Here is a 14,163-nt window from a genome sequence, read left to right as displayed (position 1 = left end):
AGCTACTTCTGGAATACCTCTGCTCTGTCATGTTGGCACAGACGCCTGGAGTCTAGCGCCTGTGCGTCCCTCTGATGGCTGCAGACTCGGGGATGCTCCTCCACCCAAGAGAAGAGAGAGACAGGGACGCAGGGATGGGCACCTGGCTTCAGTACCCCTCTGATGAAGCCGGTCCCATAACTGAAGCTCGTGTTCTTGCGGAAGGAGTCTGAGATTTGGGAAAGAACTAGAAGAGCATGTTTCTTGCTACCGTTGAAGGAAGGGAGCACATACCTACAGGTCTCGCTTCCCATCTCCTCGCTTCCTGCCAGGAGGAGAGGCTGGGACCCGGCTGACGCTGGGGTCCCTGCGGGAGTTGCAGGGAAGGAGTCTCTCCTAGTGACCGCATCGAGGAGGTTTATTTAGCAACTGCTCAGTTCACCGGCTTTGTGTGGAAGCGACTAGCCTGCTCGTAGCGCACCCGGCACCGTTCCCAGAACCACCCTCGTCCCAGGGCCTTGGACACCCAGCTCGGCTTTTCTCCAGTTAGCTGTCTTCCTCATCCTTCCGCCCCTCTCTTCCCCCAGCTGGGCCAGGGCTTGTCCTGTAGCCAGGTCACTGAGAGGCACTGCCGCTGAGTCTTGTCCTCGTGTGAAGGCTGGGCATTGGGGGGGAGGGGTAGCCGGTGGCTTAGCCATCTGGGTTTTAAGACCAAGCGTGACACAGGCATCTTTGCAACTCCCACCTGTCTCCTCTGTGCATATCTGGGGCCTCACGGAGTTGCAGTCACAGTGATGGTGACATGAGCTGGGGCATCTGTGGGTTTTTCTGTGGGATCTGGACCTGGGGTGGTGGGTGGTGGTTCGACGCCTGTGAAAACCAGACACAAGCAAAGGAGACAGGTGCCGCAGAGGCGTCCCAGATTGTTCTCAGGACCAGAGACCGAGCGTTATGCGTGCAGCTCCGGACTGCTGTCCTCACATATGAGTAATCCTCCTCGGGATAAAATCCTTCTCACCCGCCGGTGCCTCCAGGCCTTCTCCTGAATCCCCGTATTGGTGACTCTGCTCCCTGAGGGTGACGTGGGAGAGTGACGTTAGTGACAACTACACTTCCCCAGCCTTCCTTTCCGGTTAGAGGAAAATCCCAACCCCCGGAATGACTGGGGTTCTATACTTCCGTGGGAACAAGCAACTGACCAAGGCCTGTAGGAAGAAAGGAAGGTGTGTTACTCCAGCAACTTGAGCATGGGTTCCGGGAAAATAACCCGCCCTTCCCCGATAGGCTCCGCACTGGAGACCCCGGAACCCAGAGGGGTTAGCCCCAGATCCTAAGGTTGGCAGTTGGAGCCAGGATGGACAGCTAGCATTGGGGAGAGGTCACAGTTAAGGAAGAGCCTAGATTCCTTGCCCAGGGGGGTCTGCCTCTCTCCTTGGGTAGGTCTAGACCTGGCCACCTATGGAGTCAAGCAACCCTGCCCTTGAGCTTCCCACTCACAGGGGAGAGTCTCCGGGTGCCGGGCAGCATACTGGAACACCAGTAGGGAGGCCATGCCAGTAGGGAGGCCACGGCCACCACCACCACTCCTGTGCCCGCTGCACCCAGCACTGCTGGATAGGCGCTGAAGTGTGGGGTCCGCTAAGAGGGGAGAGCGCTGGTTACACGGCTTTGGAGCCACTACTGAACTTCCACAAAGGCTTCGAGGGCAGCAAGCAGGCAATGCTCCGCGGTGGGCAATCAAGAGCAAGACTGGACCCCAGAGTCCGGAGGTCAAGTCTTTCCCAGGGGAAGAGGTGCTCTGCATGCCTCGTGCTCTTGAGCCTTCGAGTCCCCAGCCAAGCCCCCCATTTCTGGCACAGAAGGCAGGAGGCCAATTATCTTGGCAGCTTGGGGCTGAAGGGAAGGACGCCATGAAACACGAGCTCTCCACTGGAGAGAGAGCAGCGGGAAGCTGAGGCCCACCTGTGCCCTGGGAGATGAGACTGAGGCACAGAGCTGGGCCCCTACTCTTACTAATCACCAGCACCCTGTACCCCACCCCATTCCCATTTCTGTTTCTTCTGATTCAAGCTGAACCGTGGCTCCTACCCCCAAGCCCGGGACCTCCAGAGCCTCGCAAGGAGGAATGGGGAAGACAGCAGTGGAGATGACCTGAGGGGAGGGTGGAGAAGAGGAAAGAGAAGGATGGAGGCCAAGGAGGGGATGGAGGCATTCGGTGGGAGGGAGGCCGAGGAACAGAGCAGGGGACGCCCTGTGCGGACCAAGATGACCCTGGGCTCGGGTTCTGTTTTGCCGAGAAAGGGTGAGTCCCTCCACGGCTTTAGGCCCAGCACCTGGTGTCTTCACCTCAGACGGGTGTCCAGCCGTGCGGTGATTCAGAGCCAGGACGCGGAAGGCGTAGCGAACACCTGGGTCCAAGCCCCCCAGCGTCCGGCCCCTGCTCTCAGGCTTGATGTCCCCGGCTGCCGTCTCCCAGGCCCCGGCTGCTGGGCTGCGGCCGCCGGCCCTGCGCTGCACCAGGAAGCCCGTCAGGTTCCCGGGGCCCTGGACGGCCCACCGCAGCAGCACCTCTGACCGGCTTCTCCCTTAGGTCAGGCGGCGGATGGTGACGTTGGGAGGAGCCGGGTATCCTGGGGGAGGGGCGGACACACACTGGCGCCTGCACCCCCACGACCTCACGTCGTGCGTGCGCCCCGGCACCCAACTTCGTTCCCGTTTTGTGGAGGGACAGCCAGTAGCTTGGCACCGCGCGGGAGCGCCGAGACTCCATCAGTCCTGTGTCCTTCTGCTCTGTGCTACCCCAGAGTCCTATAAACTGAGCCAAAGGTGATGCGGACAGCAAGGGGACTGCTTGCCTGCCTTCGAGAGTGCGTCACGGTCCCCTTCACCTAAGCCCAGCTGGGCCCGTGCTGCGAGGGTCTGTCGGTCCCTGGGGGGCTCCAAATTTTGGAGCAGGGGATTCCTGTGCCTTTCCCCTACAGGGCCGTGGCTGGAGGTCTCCCCTGCCCCTCGCCACACACACGCCCATGACCCCTGCCTCACTCGGGACCTCCAGCAGGACGCTGCGACTGCTGTCGCCCACAGTGTTGTGGGCCACGCACTGGTAGGCCCCCCTGTGGCGCGCGGGGTCAGCCTCCCAGATGTGAAGGTGCAGCTGGGGGGCGTCGGGGTGCAGCATGAATCCGGAGGTGCCCGCTTCCACCTGTTGTCGCTGGGGTCCCAGCCACCGGAGCTGGGCAGGCGGCGTGCCCCCCAGGAGGGCGCAGCCCAGCCAGGCCTCTCCCCCTTCCAGCACCGACACCCCGGGGCTGAGCCACGGCCCCCTGCGGAGCTTCTGCAAGGGACAGAGCGGGTAAGGCTGGAAGGGGTCCCCCACGGCGGGGCTAGGGGGAAGAAGGCTTGGGGGTGAGGTACTGGCGGTGGTGAAGGGGTTGGGGAGGGGACAGAGAAAGAGGAGACTGGGCCAGCGGAGTTGGTAGTGATGCTTGTCTTGGGTCTGTCTGCCACCGCTTCCAGGCTCCCATTCCAAGCCAGAATCCGACCACTATCTGCTCCAAGATTTCCTGATAATAACAGTGTGCCTCCATGCCCCTCAGCCACCCCACTCCAGTCGCAGCTCCTCCAGGTGGGGCCCCCCCCTTACTCACCTCTGTATTAACCGCCTCCCTTCCAGCACCTGCCAAGGGGCCTCCTGCTCCCTAATGGCCCACGAGTTCCTTGCCCCGGGCACAGGGCTGGGCCCAAAGCAGGGGCTTGGTTTTTATGTACTGAGTCCTAAACACCCAGAGTTTCAGGTGTCAGTGAATCTCCTAGGATGGATTTTCCAGCCCTGAGACTGAGTAATAAGGGAGGGAGATATTCCCAGTGGAGGGCCTCCTGAGAGCCCCCGGAGACCAAGATGTGAATCATTCTGTGCGAACTGTTCTATATGCCTGCTCCTCTGTGTGCTTTTCTCACACTTTTCACTTCAATATTAACTCTTTTTTCTGGAGTTGGCAATAAATAGGACAGGCAGGTCCTGATGAAGATAGAAAGAAAGCAGACCCAAAACACATAGAGGCAGTGAGAGAGGTCGAGACCTCTGGCGCCTGAAACATCCATGCAAGGCAGGAGTATAATCAGGCACCGCTCATGCAAATTGATGCAAATGAGGGAGACAGAGGCCACGGCCGGCCAGACGGAGCTGTCCAACAGCGGTAGCCCTGGCCACATGTGACTCGCAGTGTGGCCAGTCCACGCCGACATGTGCTGTGACGAATTACAGCAGATTCTGAGGACAGTAGAATAGGATATCTCATTCATAATTTTTTTTTATTATTATACATTGAGGTAATAATATATTGGACATCTTGAGTTCAATAAAACATTTCTCTTGTTTCTTTTCCTTTTTCACATGTGGCTACTAGAAAATTTAAAATTATATATATGGCTCACATTATATTTTTATTGGACAACACAGATCCAGACCAAACCCCCTGATTTTATGAATCAAAAAAGTGACTCGGTCTCCTGACTCACTTTGCATTCCAGCAGAGACAGCCCCCAGAGCCCCTCCTCCTGGTTCCAAAGGGCTGCTCTCCCACTTCGGCCCCAGAACCAAGACACCAGCCCCTACTCACCCAGCTGGAGCCGGCAGTGGGCGTCAGGGACCCTGAGTGGGTGCGTGCCCCTTTAGGTGAACTCTCGGCCAGCCAGATCTTCCCGGGCCTGCAGGAGGTGGGCGGCCAGCGAGGGGCTGCTGCTGTCCATTCAGCCAGCTCAGCATGGCAGGGGCTCGCCTCCAGGCCACTCACAGCTCAGCGTGATGAACTGGTCTCCGACTGTGGCTGCGGTCCAGCAGGTGGGGCTCTGGAGGGGATCCCCTGGACAGGGAATAATGGCTCAGCCTGGCTCCACAGGAGGAGGAAGGGCTTGGTAGGCCCCCCCCTTCCTACTTCCCTCCCTTCCTTCCTCCTACCTTCCCTCCCTCCTTCCTTCCTTTAGATTTTGTTTATTGGTTTATTTTGGAGAGAGAGAGAGAGCACAAGCAGAAGGGGCAGTGGGAGAAGGAGAGACTCTCAAGGAGACTCTGCATGCATGCAGAGCCCAACGCGGGGCTCCGATCTCATGACCTTGAGATCATGACCCGAGCTGAAGCCAAGAGTCAGACGCTTAACCAGCTGAGCCACCCAGGTGCCCCTCCTTCCTTCATTTATTGCTTCACTCACTCATTCCGCCATTGACTCAGTGACCCATTCGTTCGTTTGTTCGCCATTTATGGAGGGCTAACCATGTGTCAGAGAAATCGTGGGAAGAGACACCAAGCAAATGATTACAATATCATTTGATGAATGCTTGAGTACAGGAACAAAGACAAACTGGGGCTTCAGGGAGGAGGACTTTGAAGATAGGATGGCATTTGAACTTCATCTTGGGCGGTGGGTAGAAGTTCTCAAAGCAGAAAGAAAGCTAAAGGCACAGTTCAAGACCAGCATGCGAGGGCAGTAGTGTGAGGTCAATGACAGCCTGCTGCCCCGGAGGCGAGGAGACAGGAGAGTGTCACAGGGCTCCAAGCCCAAACTGCAGAGGACAGGGCAGTGTGGCGGAGACCGGGCTGGAGTGAAAAGGCGCTGGGAGGGAGGTCTCAGCAGAGTGCTGCCCACGTCCTTATTACACGGCGAGTCTTGGAGTCTGTGATCAGAAGCCCCGTGCCAGATCCCAGGGCCCCTCTAGGGCTCTCCCCGGCCCCCACCCACAGCTCGGCCTGGAACATCAGAGCCCTGCGGTGTCCTGAGTCCACTCACGCAGTGTGTATTATGTACCCACTGTGTCAACCACTGGGCAAGGCCCCCAAGGAGCTCAGAGTCCAGGGGCCATGAGCACAGTCAAATATAGGTGTTGAGGGTCCGTGGGGGCAAGCTCCCAAGGCTGCAGGAGGCTTCCCGGAGAGACTGAGGTAGGGGGATGGCAAGAGCTGGCTAGGCAGGAGAATGGGAGGGCGCCAACCTTCCCGGTGCGCCCACAATCGAGGGGCTTCTTGGGACCGGGACAGTTGGCCCCTCCAGGCTGCAGAGGGCAGAAAACAGGATTGAAGTTGCCCCAAGCATAATCCCAGAGCCAGTCCTTCTCACTTCTTTGGGTCACTGCCTTCCCTTTTTTCCTGTGTCCCCTCTTTCTGCCACCCAGAAAGGACTGAATCCTCCACCTGCTTCCATTCTGCTCCTCTGTCTTTCCCAAGGACCGCTCACCTGTCTCCTCCATGGTCCTAAGTTTGCAATCCTACAAACCACCACCCACAAGACAGACAGGACATCACTAGTCCCGGCTTTTGAAATCCTCTAGACCAGCACTGGCCAACAGATATATACAAGCCACAGATTTGTTTTAATTTCCTAGTAGTCAAATCTTAAAAAGGAAAAACAACTAAACCCAACCAAGCAAAAAGCACCAATGGGTTTTAATAATTTTAATAATATTTTGTATTTAACCAAATACATCCAGAATATTGTTCCAATGTATAATCAAATATAAAACTTATTGATGAGCTATTTTATGTTCCTTAATTTTTTTTTTAATACTAAGTCTTCAAAGCCAGTGTGCTGAGAACACCTGTTTGATTCAGGCAAATCTGTAGAGCTTGGAGCCCCGCGAATGGCAGCCACATTAGAAAGCATGGCTCAAGACCATCCTGGTCTTCTTCCCATAAACGTCTAATTCCATTTTTAAATTAATTTTTTTTAATTTGCAAAAGTTCCTTAGCTTTATTTGTTCTCTTTACTGAAAGAACTACTGTGGTCTTTGTCCACTTTTGTATTAGGTTGCTGCTGCTTCTCATTGCTTGTTCTGGAGTTCCTTGTAAGTTCTGAAAAGGAACCCTTCCTTTGCTCTTCATGGGCTTTATTTATTCTTTAAATGTTATGTATTTATTTGGGAGAGAGAGAGAGCAGGAGCAGGGGAAGGGGCAGAGGGAGAAGCAGGCTCCGCACTGAGCGGGGAGCCCGCCATGGGACTCGATCCCAGGACCCTGGGATCATGACCTGAGCTGAAGGCAGCCGTTGAACTGACTGAGTCACCCGGGGGCCCCTCTTCATTTGCTTTAAAGACAGACTTCTGATTTCTGAGGCTCTCAGCCTTTGACTTGGGACCAGCCTGCTGCCCTCTGTACCCACTGTGTCCCTCCTCCCGGTTTCCTCAGGGTTCAGTCGGTCTCTGAGAGGCCTTCCTGCTCAACCCAAAGGCAGGCTCCGCGGGCCACCCCTTTCACAATAATTATGGGTAAAACTGTGACTCCGTATGTATGCTCATTTTCCTGGGAAGAGGGGCTCACGACCTGGAAAAGCCTAGAAGCTCTGTCCTAGATCCGTATCTGGTACCAGGGTTACGGTGCCCTGAGGTTCTCGCCTACTGGAGCCGCTCAGCGGGCTGGGGCACTGTTGGGGGCCCTGAGGTGTGTTGGGAGGCAGGGTGCAGATGGGAGGGTAGGTGCCAGCCCTGAGCGCTCCCCGCCCACCCCCCATCCCCAGTCTGACTCACAGATGACATCAAGGAAGGTTCCATCGCTGCTCAGCTGGTTGACGGCATTGTGGGCACTGCATAGGTACCAGCCCAGGTGTGTCCTGTTGACCGGGTCTAGCTGAAGCCATCGCTCTGTCACCTCCAACAGCACCTCCTCCGGGTCTCGAGGTGCCTGATGTCGCCAGGCAAACGTGACAGGCTCTGTGCCCTCCCGGACTGCACATGTGGCCACCACGGAGGCCCCCTCCACAGGGGACAGGTCGTTCAGCCTCACCCAAGGCTTTGATAAGGGCACTGGCCGGAGGAAGGAGAGGCCCCGCATTTGTTATCACGACCCATGCCGGGCTGGCGGGGGGGGGGGTTGGCCTGCCCACGGGGCCCTGGCCCTCCCTTCCTTGTGAGTCCAGGTTTTCTCACTCCCTGGAGGCAAGGTCCCCTGGAACCTGGGCCCAGCCCAATGCAATGGGAAACACATGCAAAAAGAGGCAAAGCAGCGTGCAAAGCCACTCAGGCCACCGCGTCCCAGCTCGGGCCCTCACCCAGCACGGCCAGCATGAGGTAGGAGTAGGTAGTGTGCAGCTGGCCCCCAGCTGCGTGCAGGGCCTGGCACAGGAAGCGGCCTCGGGCACCCTCCCACAGCTCCCGCAGCACCAGGCTGCTGTTCCGGAGACTCGCGGCCCCCAGAGCCAAGGCCCCAGCCTCCACCTTGGACTCCGCTCCATTGGTGACAGCCACAGGCCGGGGAGTCAGCAAGCCCAGGGGAGTGAAGCTCCAGAAGACCACGAGTGGGGGGGGTCCGGAGCCACAAGCCAGCTCCACAGAGCCGCCCCGCACTCCTTGAACGGATGTGGCCCCCTCGGCAGGGGCTCGGTGGGTCCGGTGGGGCTGCCCTAGGGACAGAGTGGGAATGCAGGACATCTAGGCTGGGCTCTCCTCCTCCCCCTCCTAGGGCCCCTCGTCCTTCTCCTTGGAGTTGGTGGGGAAGAGGCCGTTTCTGAGCGAGCTTCGGAGTTTCCTATCCAGCTGTGCTGTGGGAGCAGGCGGCCCGGGGGAGTCCTCGACTGGAGCTGAGGCTCCCATCCCCATGCGCCATCCCACCATTGTGAGAGCGTGATAAAAATATATACTCCGGGGCCTCATGCCAGACCAGGGACTCCGCACCCCCAGGGCAGCAGGAATCTGTATTTTTAACAAGACCCTGGAAGTCAATCTGATGGTCAGCCCCAGATGGGGAGCTCTGCATGGCCACTGGCAATTCAGGCTCTGGGGGGGGGGGCGTCCTCTGTGTAAAGATTCCAGGGGGATTCTCCCGACTCACTGCACCAAAGGGAAGGTGACACCAGCCAGCCGTCCACCCATCCAGCATTTAGTTGTCAACTGCTAATTACCGGCTGCCTGCCCTGTACTAGGCACCAGTGTTACAATGACAAACGAGCCGCCCCATCCCTGCTTTCGGGGAGCTTTCAGTCTACGCTATCCTTTTCTGCTCAGGACCTAGCATGGAACGGCAGCATGCTGCGGAGCCCCACGTTCTCCTGTCCCCCGTGGCCAGGTAACTATAACGTGCAGAGCTTCATGGTGACGATAAATGCCTCAGATGACACACAGGGCACAGGAACTAGTCCCACCAGCTTCCGTTTGTTGAATGTGTTTGTGCGAGGCCCTGCACACGTTAGCTGTTGACCTTAACTGTCACAGTCATCACATCCCCCTGAGACTCTGAGCACGACGTCGCTTCATCTAGAACTGCACGGCAGGTGGGGGAGCTCCCAGCTCCCCGTCTCGGACTCTCCCTACCGCTCCTGGCTTCTCCAGAGAGAGAAGGCAAGACAGGCATCGAGCGGGAGGGAAGGGACCAAGGGCAAAACTCTGCCATTCAATTGATCAAGAAGCAAAACACTTAACCTGGAAGCTGCTTCTTCCCAACCGTGTGGACGCTGCTCTGGCCCGAGCTCCCAGCGTCTCGCAGCTAGACTCCTGGTCTCCCAAGTGCTCGTAGCAACCTGAAGATCGTCCACTTTGGAGGGAACTTTTGGAAGCCCAGATCTGGCCATGTCATTCCATGCTTACTACCCGACGGTGGCCGTCAGGATAACTCCAGACTTGGGAGGGTGACCCAGCGTGCTCTCTGTGCACAGAGCCGTGGCTCAGATCACACTGGCTAAGCTCCAGCGGATAAACAAAGTTGATGGACTTCATTGAATGGCCATGCAAGCATTAAAGAGGGATCCCGGGGAAGACAGGGAGAGAAATAGCAGGATGTGAGTGGGGGAATGGGGCCACCATGGGGGGGAGGCTGAGTATCACTCACCAGAGGCCCCTCCATGCAGAAGGCAGAGGGGGATCAGGACCAGGAGACCGAGCAGTCTGTGTGGAGCCCTCGGACCCACCGTGGCCTCATCTCCCTGGGTGGCCGTCCATCTGGGGCTCCTGCCTGGCACTCGGGTGCTCTCTCTCCAGAGCAAAGCCCAGCCCCAGAAGGACTGGGGGTCTGGCTCGGATTGCCAACCTCAGCCTTCTGCCACCTCCACCCCTGCTCTCCTGTTACCCTCACTGGCCCGATGACAAGTGAATTATGTACCAGATGACTCACTCCATCCATAAAGCAGAGTTGGGGAGGGCAAGACCTGGCTGGGACAGATCTCGGGGACACCCCCCTGAGCTTTCTGCATTTTCATTTTAATGATAGCATAAAATCAGAGAGTCACTGAGCATAGAGTTGAAAACGGCCCCAGTCTCAGCAAGTCCAACCACCTGCCCAGGTGTGGGAGCCCTGCGTGCAGTCCTCCAGACTTAGGGACAAAGAGATTCAAACATGCCTTCGAATGCCCTCTTGTGTTTCGCTCACGTTTTGTTGGGAGAAGTTGGTAGAGAGTGGAAGGAGCTCGGGGGTCAACCACAATGCCAGATTTCGGGTTTGATTGACAGACTGTGAGACCGGGAAATTTCTGAACCTCTCTGAGCTTTTGTTTCTTTGCAGATGAATGGGGATAGTAACACCTTCTTTCTTGTAAAGATTATTATGGAAATTAAGTGAAAACTTTATATTAGCATATAGGGGGCTTCTTGGATGCTAGATATCCTATTTCTTGACTTGGGTAGGGGTTACAGTCCATCAAACTACACATTTGTTTTTAGAAACTTTTACAGATACTTGATAAAACTCTCTCTCACACGCACACATGCACACACACAAGCACGCACACTCGGGCAAACAGTGCCCAGCACGTAGCTGGTATGCTGTCCTTCATCCCCCCCCCCCAACTCCCCATCAGATCTGATCTACGAGGAGCAGACCCTGATGCTGGAGCAGAGCCCAGCTCTCCCCTTGTCCTAGCGGTCTCGGACAGACAGCCTGACGTGAGGTCAGCTTTCCATCGTCTGGGGTTGGGTGTAGGGTGAGATCCCCGGACCCTGGTGAGATGGGGGGTCTGATGTCAGGTCTCAGGTTCATCAGGACTCAGCTGGGACAGGAGCTGTCCGAGCGGAGTGCCCCGCAGGCTCCTCGTGGGCCGAGACGTGCCCGCCGTGGCTCTCTCCGTAGGGTCATGAGCCCCTATTCCCTTCTAACTTGGCTTCGAGCAGCATGGCAGATAGTCCCTGGGATTCAGGCTTCCATGTAAGGGAGATTCTGGAAGGGAGAGTCAGGGAAGGAAGTGTATTAGGATTCTCCTGAGAAGCAGAACTGATAGGATGTGTGTGTACAGAAAGAAAGAGATTTATTATAAGAAATTGGCTCACATGATTGTGGGGGCTGGCAAGTCCCCAGATCTCCAGTCAGCACACTGGAGACCCAGCAGGGCCCATGATGTAAGTTCCAGTTTGAAGACTGGCAAGCTCAGACCAAGAAGAGCTGATGCTTCAGTCCAGGTCCAAAGGCAGAAAAAGACTGATGTCTCAGCTCAGGCAGTCAGGCAGGAGGCGTTCTCTCTTATTTAGGGGAGGGTCAACCTTTTTGTTCTATCCAGGCCTTCAACTGATTGGATGAGGCCCACCCATGTGGTATGGTGGGGGGCAATCTGCTTTACTCAGTCCACCCATTCAAATGTTAATCTCGTCTAGACACACCTTCACAGACACACTCAGAATAATGTTTGACTAAATATCTGGCCACCCCGTGGCCCAGTGAAGTCAACATATAAAATTAACCATCCCCCTGTCCCCCCAGGGCAGAGCTGTGGTCCTGTCCGGAAGGGAAGAGGAGGCAGGACCAGAATGGGAGAGCAGGTCCAGGTCTCCTGTCTCTGATGCTGTGGGAGCTCAGGGGCCAGGAGAGGCAAGCTCTTCCACTTCTGAAAGACAAGAAAGTACAGTGGTCAGAACACAGCTTTGCCGCTCCATTATCATGTGCCCTTAGCATGGAACTTATTCCCTCTGAGCCTCAGTTTCTTCATTTATATCATTGCTTTCCTGAGAAGAATAAATGAGGTTATGCATATATAGCACCTGCCTATTAAAATTATTTCTGTGCCTTGACCCGAAGAATGTCAACAATTCTACAAACATTTCTTGAGCATCTGCTAAGTGCAAGGCACTGTGCTGTACATGGCAGGACACCTCCCTCTCTCCCTACCCCTCTTTCCCAAACAGCATCAGCCAAGCCAGGGTCACCTGGTACTGTGCTGTGCTCTGGGCATGCTCAGTGCATAGGCCCAGCGGTGAGGGAGGCTGTAGGCTCCCCAGGTTTTGGTGCCTGTTTCCCATCTTCCCCTCCTGCTCAGGTGGATGCAGGCCCCCTCACTGTGGGGTTTCCATCCACAGCCTACCTGGGTCCCAAGGGCTCCCATCAACCCCTGCACCATTGCTTTGGGAGATCCTGGAGGGAGGAAGAGAGGACGGTGTGGAGTTAGGAGCGATGAGAGGCCAACAATGAAGTCTTCTCTCAGCTCAACTCAGAAGGGAAGAGCTTACAAGGATGAACTTGGGGATCCAGACTCTTGAGTGGTTTGAGTGGGAGTTTTGGAGAACCAGGCTGAGGGCTCTGAATGGGTGAGGTCTGCAGCCTTCTGGAGAGATGGCCCTTCGGCCCCCAATGACCAACGTTGGGTGGGCACTGCAGGAGCCGCGTGACCCCGTGCAAGCAACACGCCCTGAGCTTCCTTGTCCGCATCTTTCAAACGAGCATAATACCGACTACGCCTCAAGTTGTTGGACAGATAAGACGCAAGCACGTGTATCAAGCACCTTGTAAGCACCTCGTATGCATGCAATAAACGTTCATTCTTGCCCTCCTTCTGTTTCGGGTGACCTAGAATCTGCTTCCCTCATACTTCTAATGTCAGGGTTGAGTTCTTTCACCGAAACTTTGCAAAATTATTCATGACCCCCTTCCAAACGAAAGTCATTTGAAATTTGAAACAGCATGTTCGGTCTTTTTATTCTCTACCTAAATAAGAATACAGGTTACCATTTCTCGCCAGGCATGTGCTGTGTTCTCCACACCCCGGGAGATAGTCCCGCTCTCCACAGTTTACCAACGGGCTCAGGCTCTCTCTGCTCTTTTCCTCATGCTCCTTGCAGCTCCATTCCTTTGGGCCTTCTCCAGCTGGTCCCCACCTGAGACTGTCCCCTCGGGGCTGGCCAGGGGCCTGTGGAACTGCCAGGTCCCTTTTCCCTCTGACAGGGAGACCCTGGATCTCTCAGTTACGTGCTGTGTGGGAGTCTTGTTTACCCGTCCCGTTAACACGTGTGGTCTTCTGAGGAGGTAGTGGTCCGGCGGCGACGAGCGCTCAGGTTTTCTCCAGCCTGTTGCCACCATTTTGAACCCTGGTTCTGAAACCTCAGGCTTTTGGGGGAGCAGAAGGTGGAAGGATAGGGACAGCTGGACTGGAGCAGAGGAAGCAAATGCTCCTGGAAATGAATGGCTTTTCCATGTGTGTCCATGTGTGCCTTGTCAGAGGCCAGCCACAGGCCCCCGGGGACCCCGGCAGTAGATGAGCCGAGGGCTGGAGAGGAAATGGGCCAGAGGCTCCGCAGCCGACATGGCCCCCACTGTGCTCCTGGCTGATAGGAGGAGGGGGAGGGCAAGGGGGACAGAGGGCCTGGCAGGGGTCACTGCTTAGTCACTTTGTTAACTACTCTTCGGAGACCAGAGAGGAAATGAGTGAGGCCCTAGATAGAGGGGTGAAGAAAGGGAGACCAACAGACCAAGGGAGGCAGGCAGGGGAGGTGGGGAGGCAGGGGAGGCCAAGGCCGAGGGGTGGCAACGGTGGCTAGAGCCGTCGTTGGGGGACAGGAAGGAGGCCTGGTTTCCGTGCCAGCTCTGCCTGGTAGCTAACCCTCCTTCCGTCTGCTTTACCATTCCCGGAGACTTTCCCAGCCAGCCCCCCTGCCCCACTGTGGGCAGGACACTCCGTTTCTCCAGGCCTCAGTTTCCCAATCCTTAAAAACAGGGTTGTCGTGCCCATGGCCCAGGGGCTTCTCAGAGCTGCTGTGAGAGCTGGAGGAGTGGGTGCGTAGAGAGGACGGCGCGAAGCAGAAACCACTGTGCAAACCCAGGGGTGTGGAAAGGGCAGAGCTCGGAACCAGGTCAGCATTCAGACCCCGGCCCTGTGGCCCACCAGCCGAGGGACACCAAGCACGTTCCTTCCCCCTCCGGGTCTCAGATCTTCCCCGTAAATGAGGCTGACTCTTTATGAGACAACACCAGACAAAGGTTATTCATTCTGTTTTGTGAGATAATGGTTTTGC

General features: G+C 56.4%; 1 protein-coding gene across 1 annotated transcript; it reads right to left on the bottom strand.

Moving 5' to 3' along the window:
• Window positions 1–751: 751 nt before the first annotated feature.
• Window positions 752–13,231, bottom strand: VSIG10L2 (V-set and immunoglobulin domain containing 10 like 2). Its single transcript, XM_034665720.1, is given in 13 exon segments — window positions 752–849; window positions 998–1,046; window positions 1,156–1,184; window positions 1,477–1,543; window positions 1,546–1,617; window positions 2,296–2,609; window positions 3,022–3,280; window positions 3,282–3,313; window positions 4,599–4,841; window positions 7,492–7,767; window positions 8,013–8,363; window positions 9,785–9,878; window positions 13,145–13,231. Coding segments are annotated over 13 exon segments (1,971 nt in total).
• Window positions 13,232–14,163: the final 932 nt, after the last annotated feature.

Source organism: Ailuropoda melanoleuca, chromosome 8 (assembly GCF_002007445.2).
Source record: "Ailuropoda melanoleuca isolate Jingjing chromosome 8, ASM200744v2, whole genome shotgun sequence".
Taxonomy (NCBI): Eukaryota; Metazoa; Chordata; class Mammalia; order Carnivora; family Ursidae; genus Ailuropoda; species Ailuropoda melanoleuca.
Note: the sequence above shows the minus strand (reverse complement) of the source record. Positions and strands in the feature narration are given on the sequence as shown.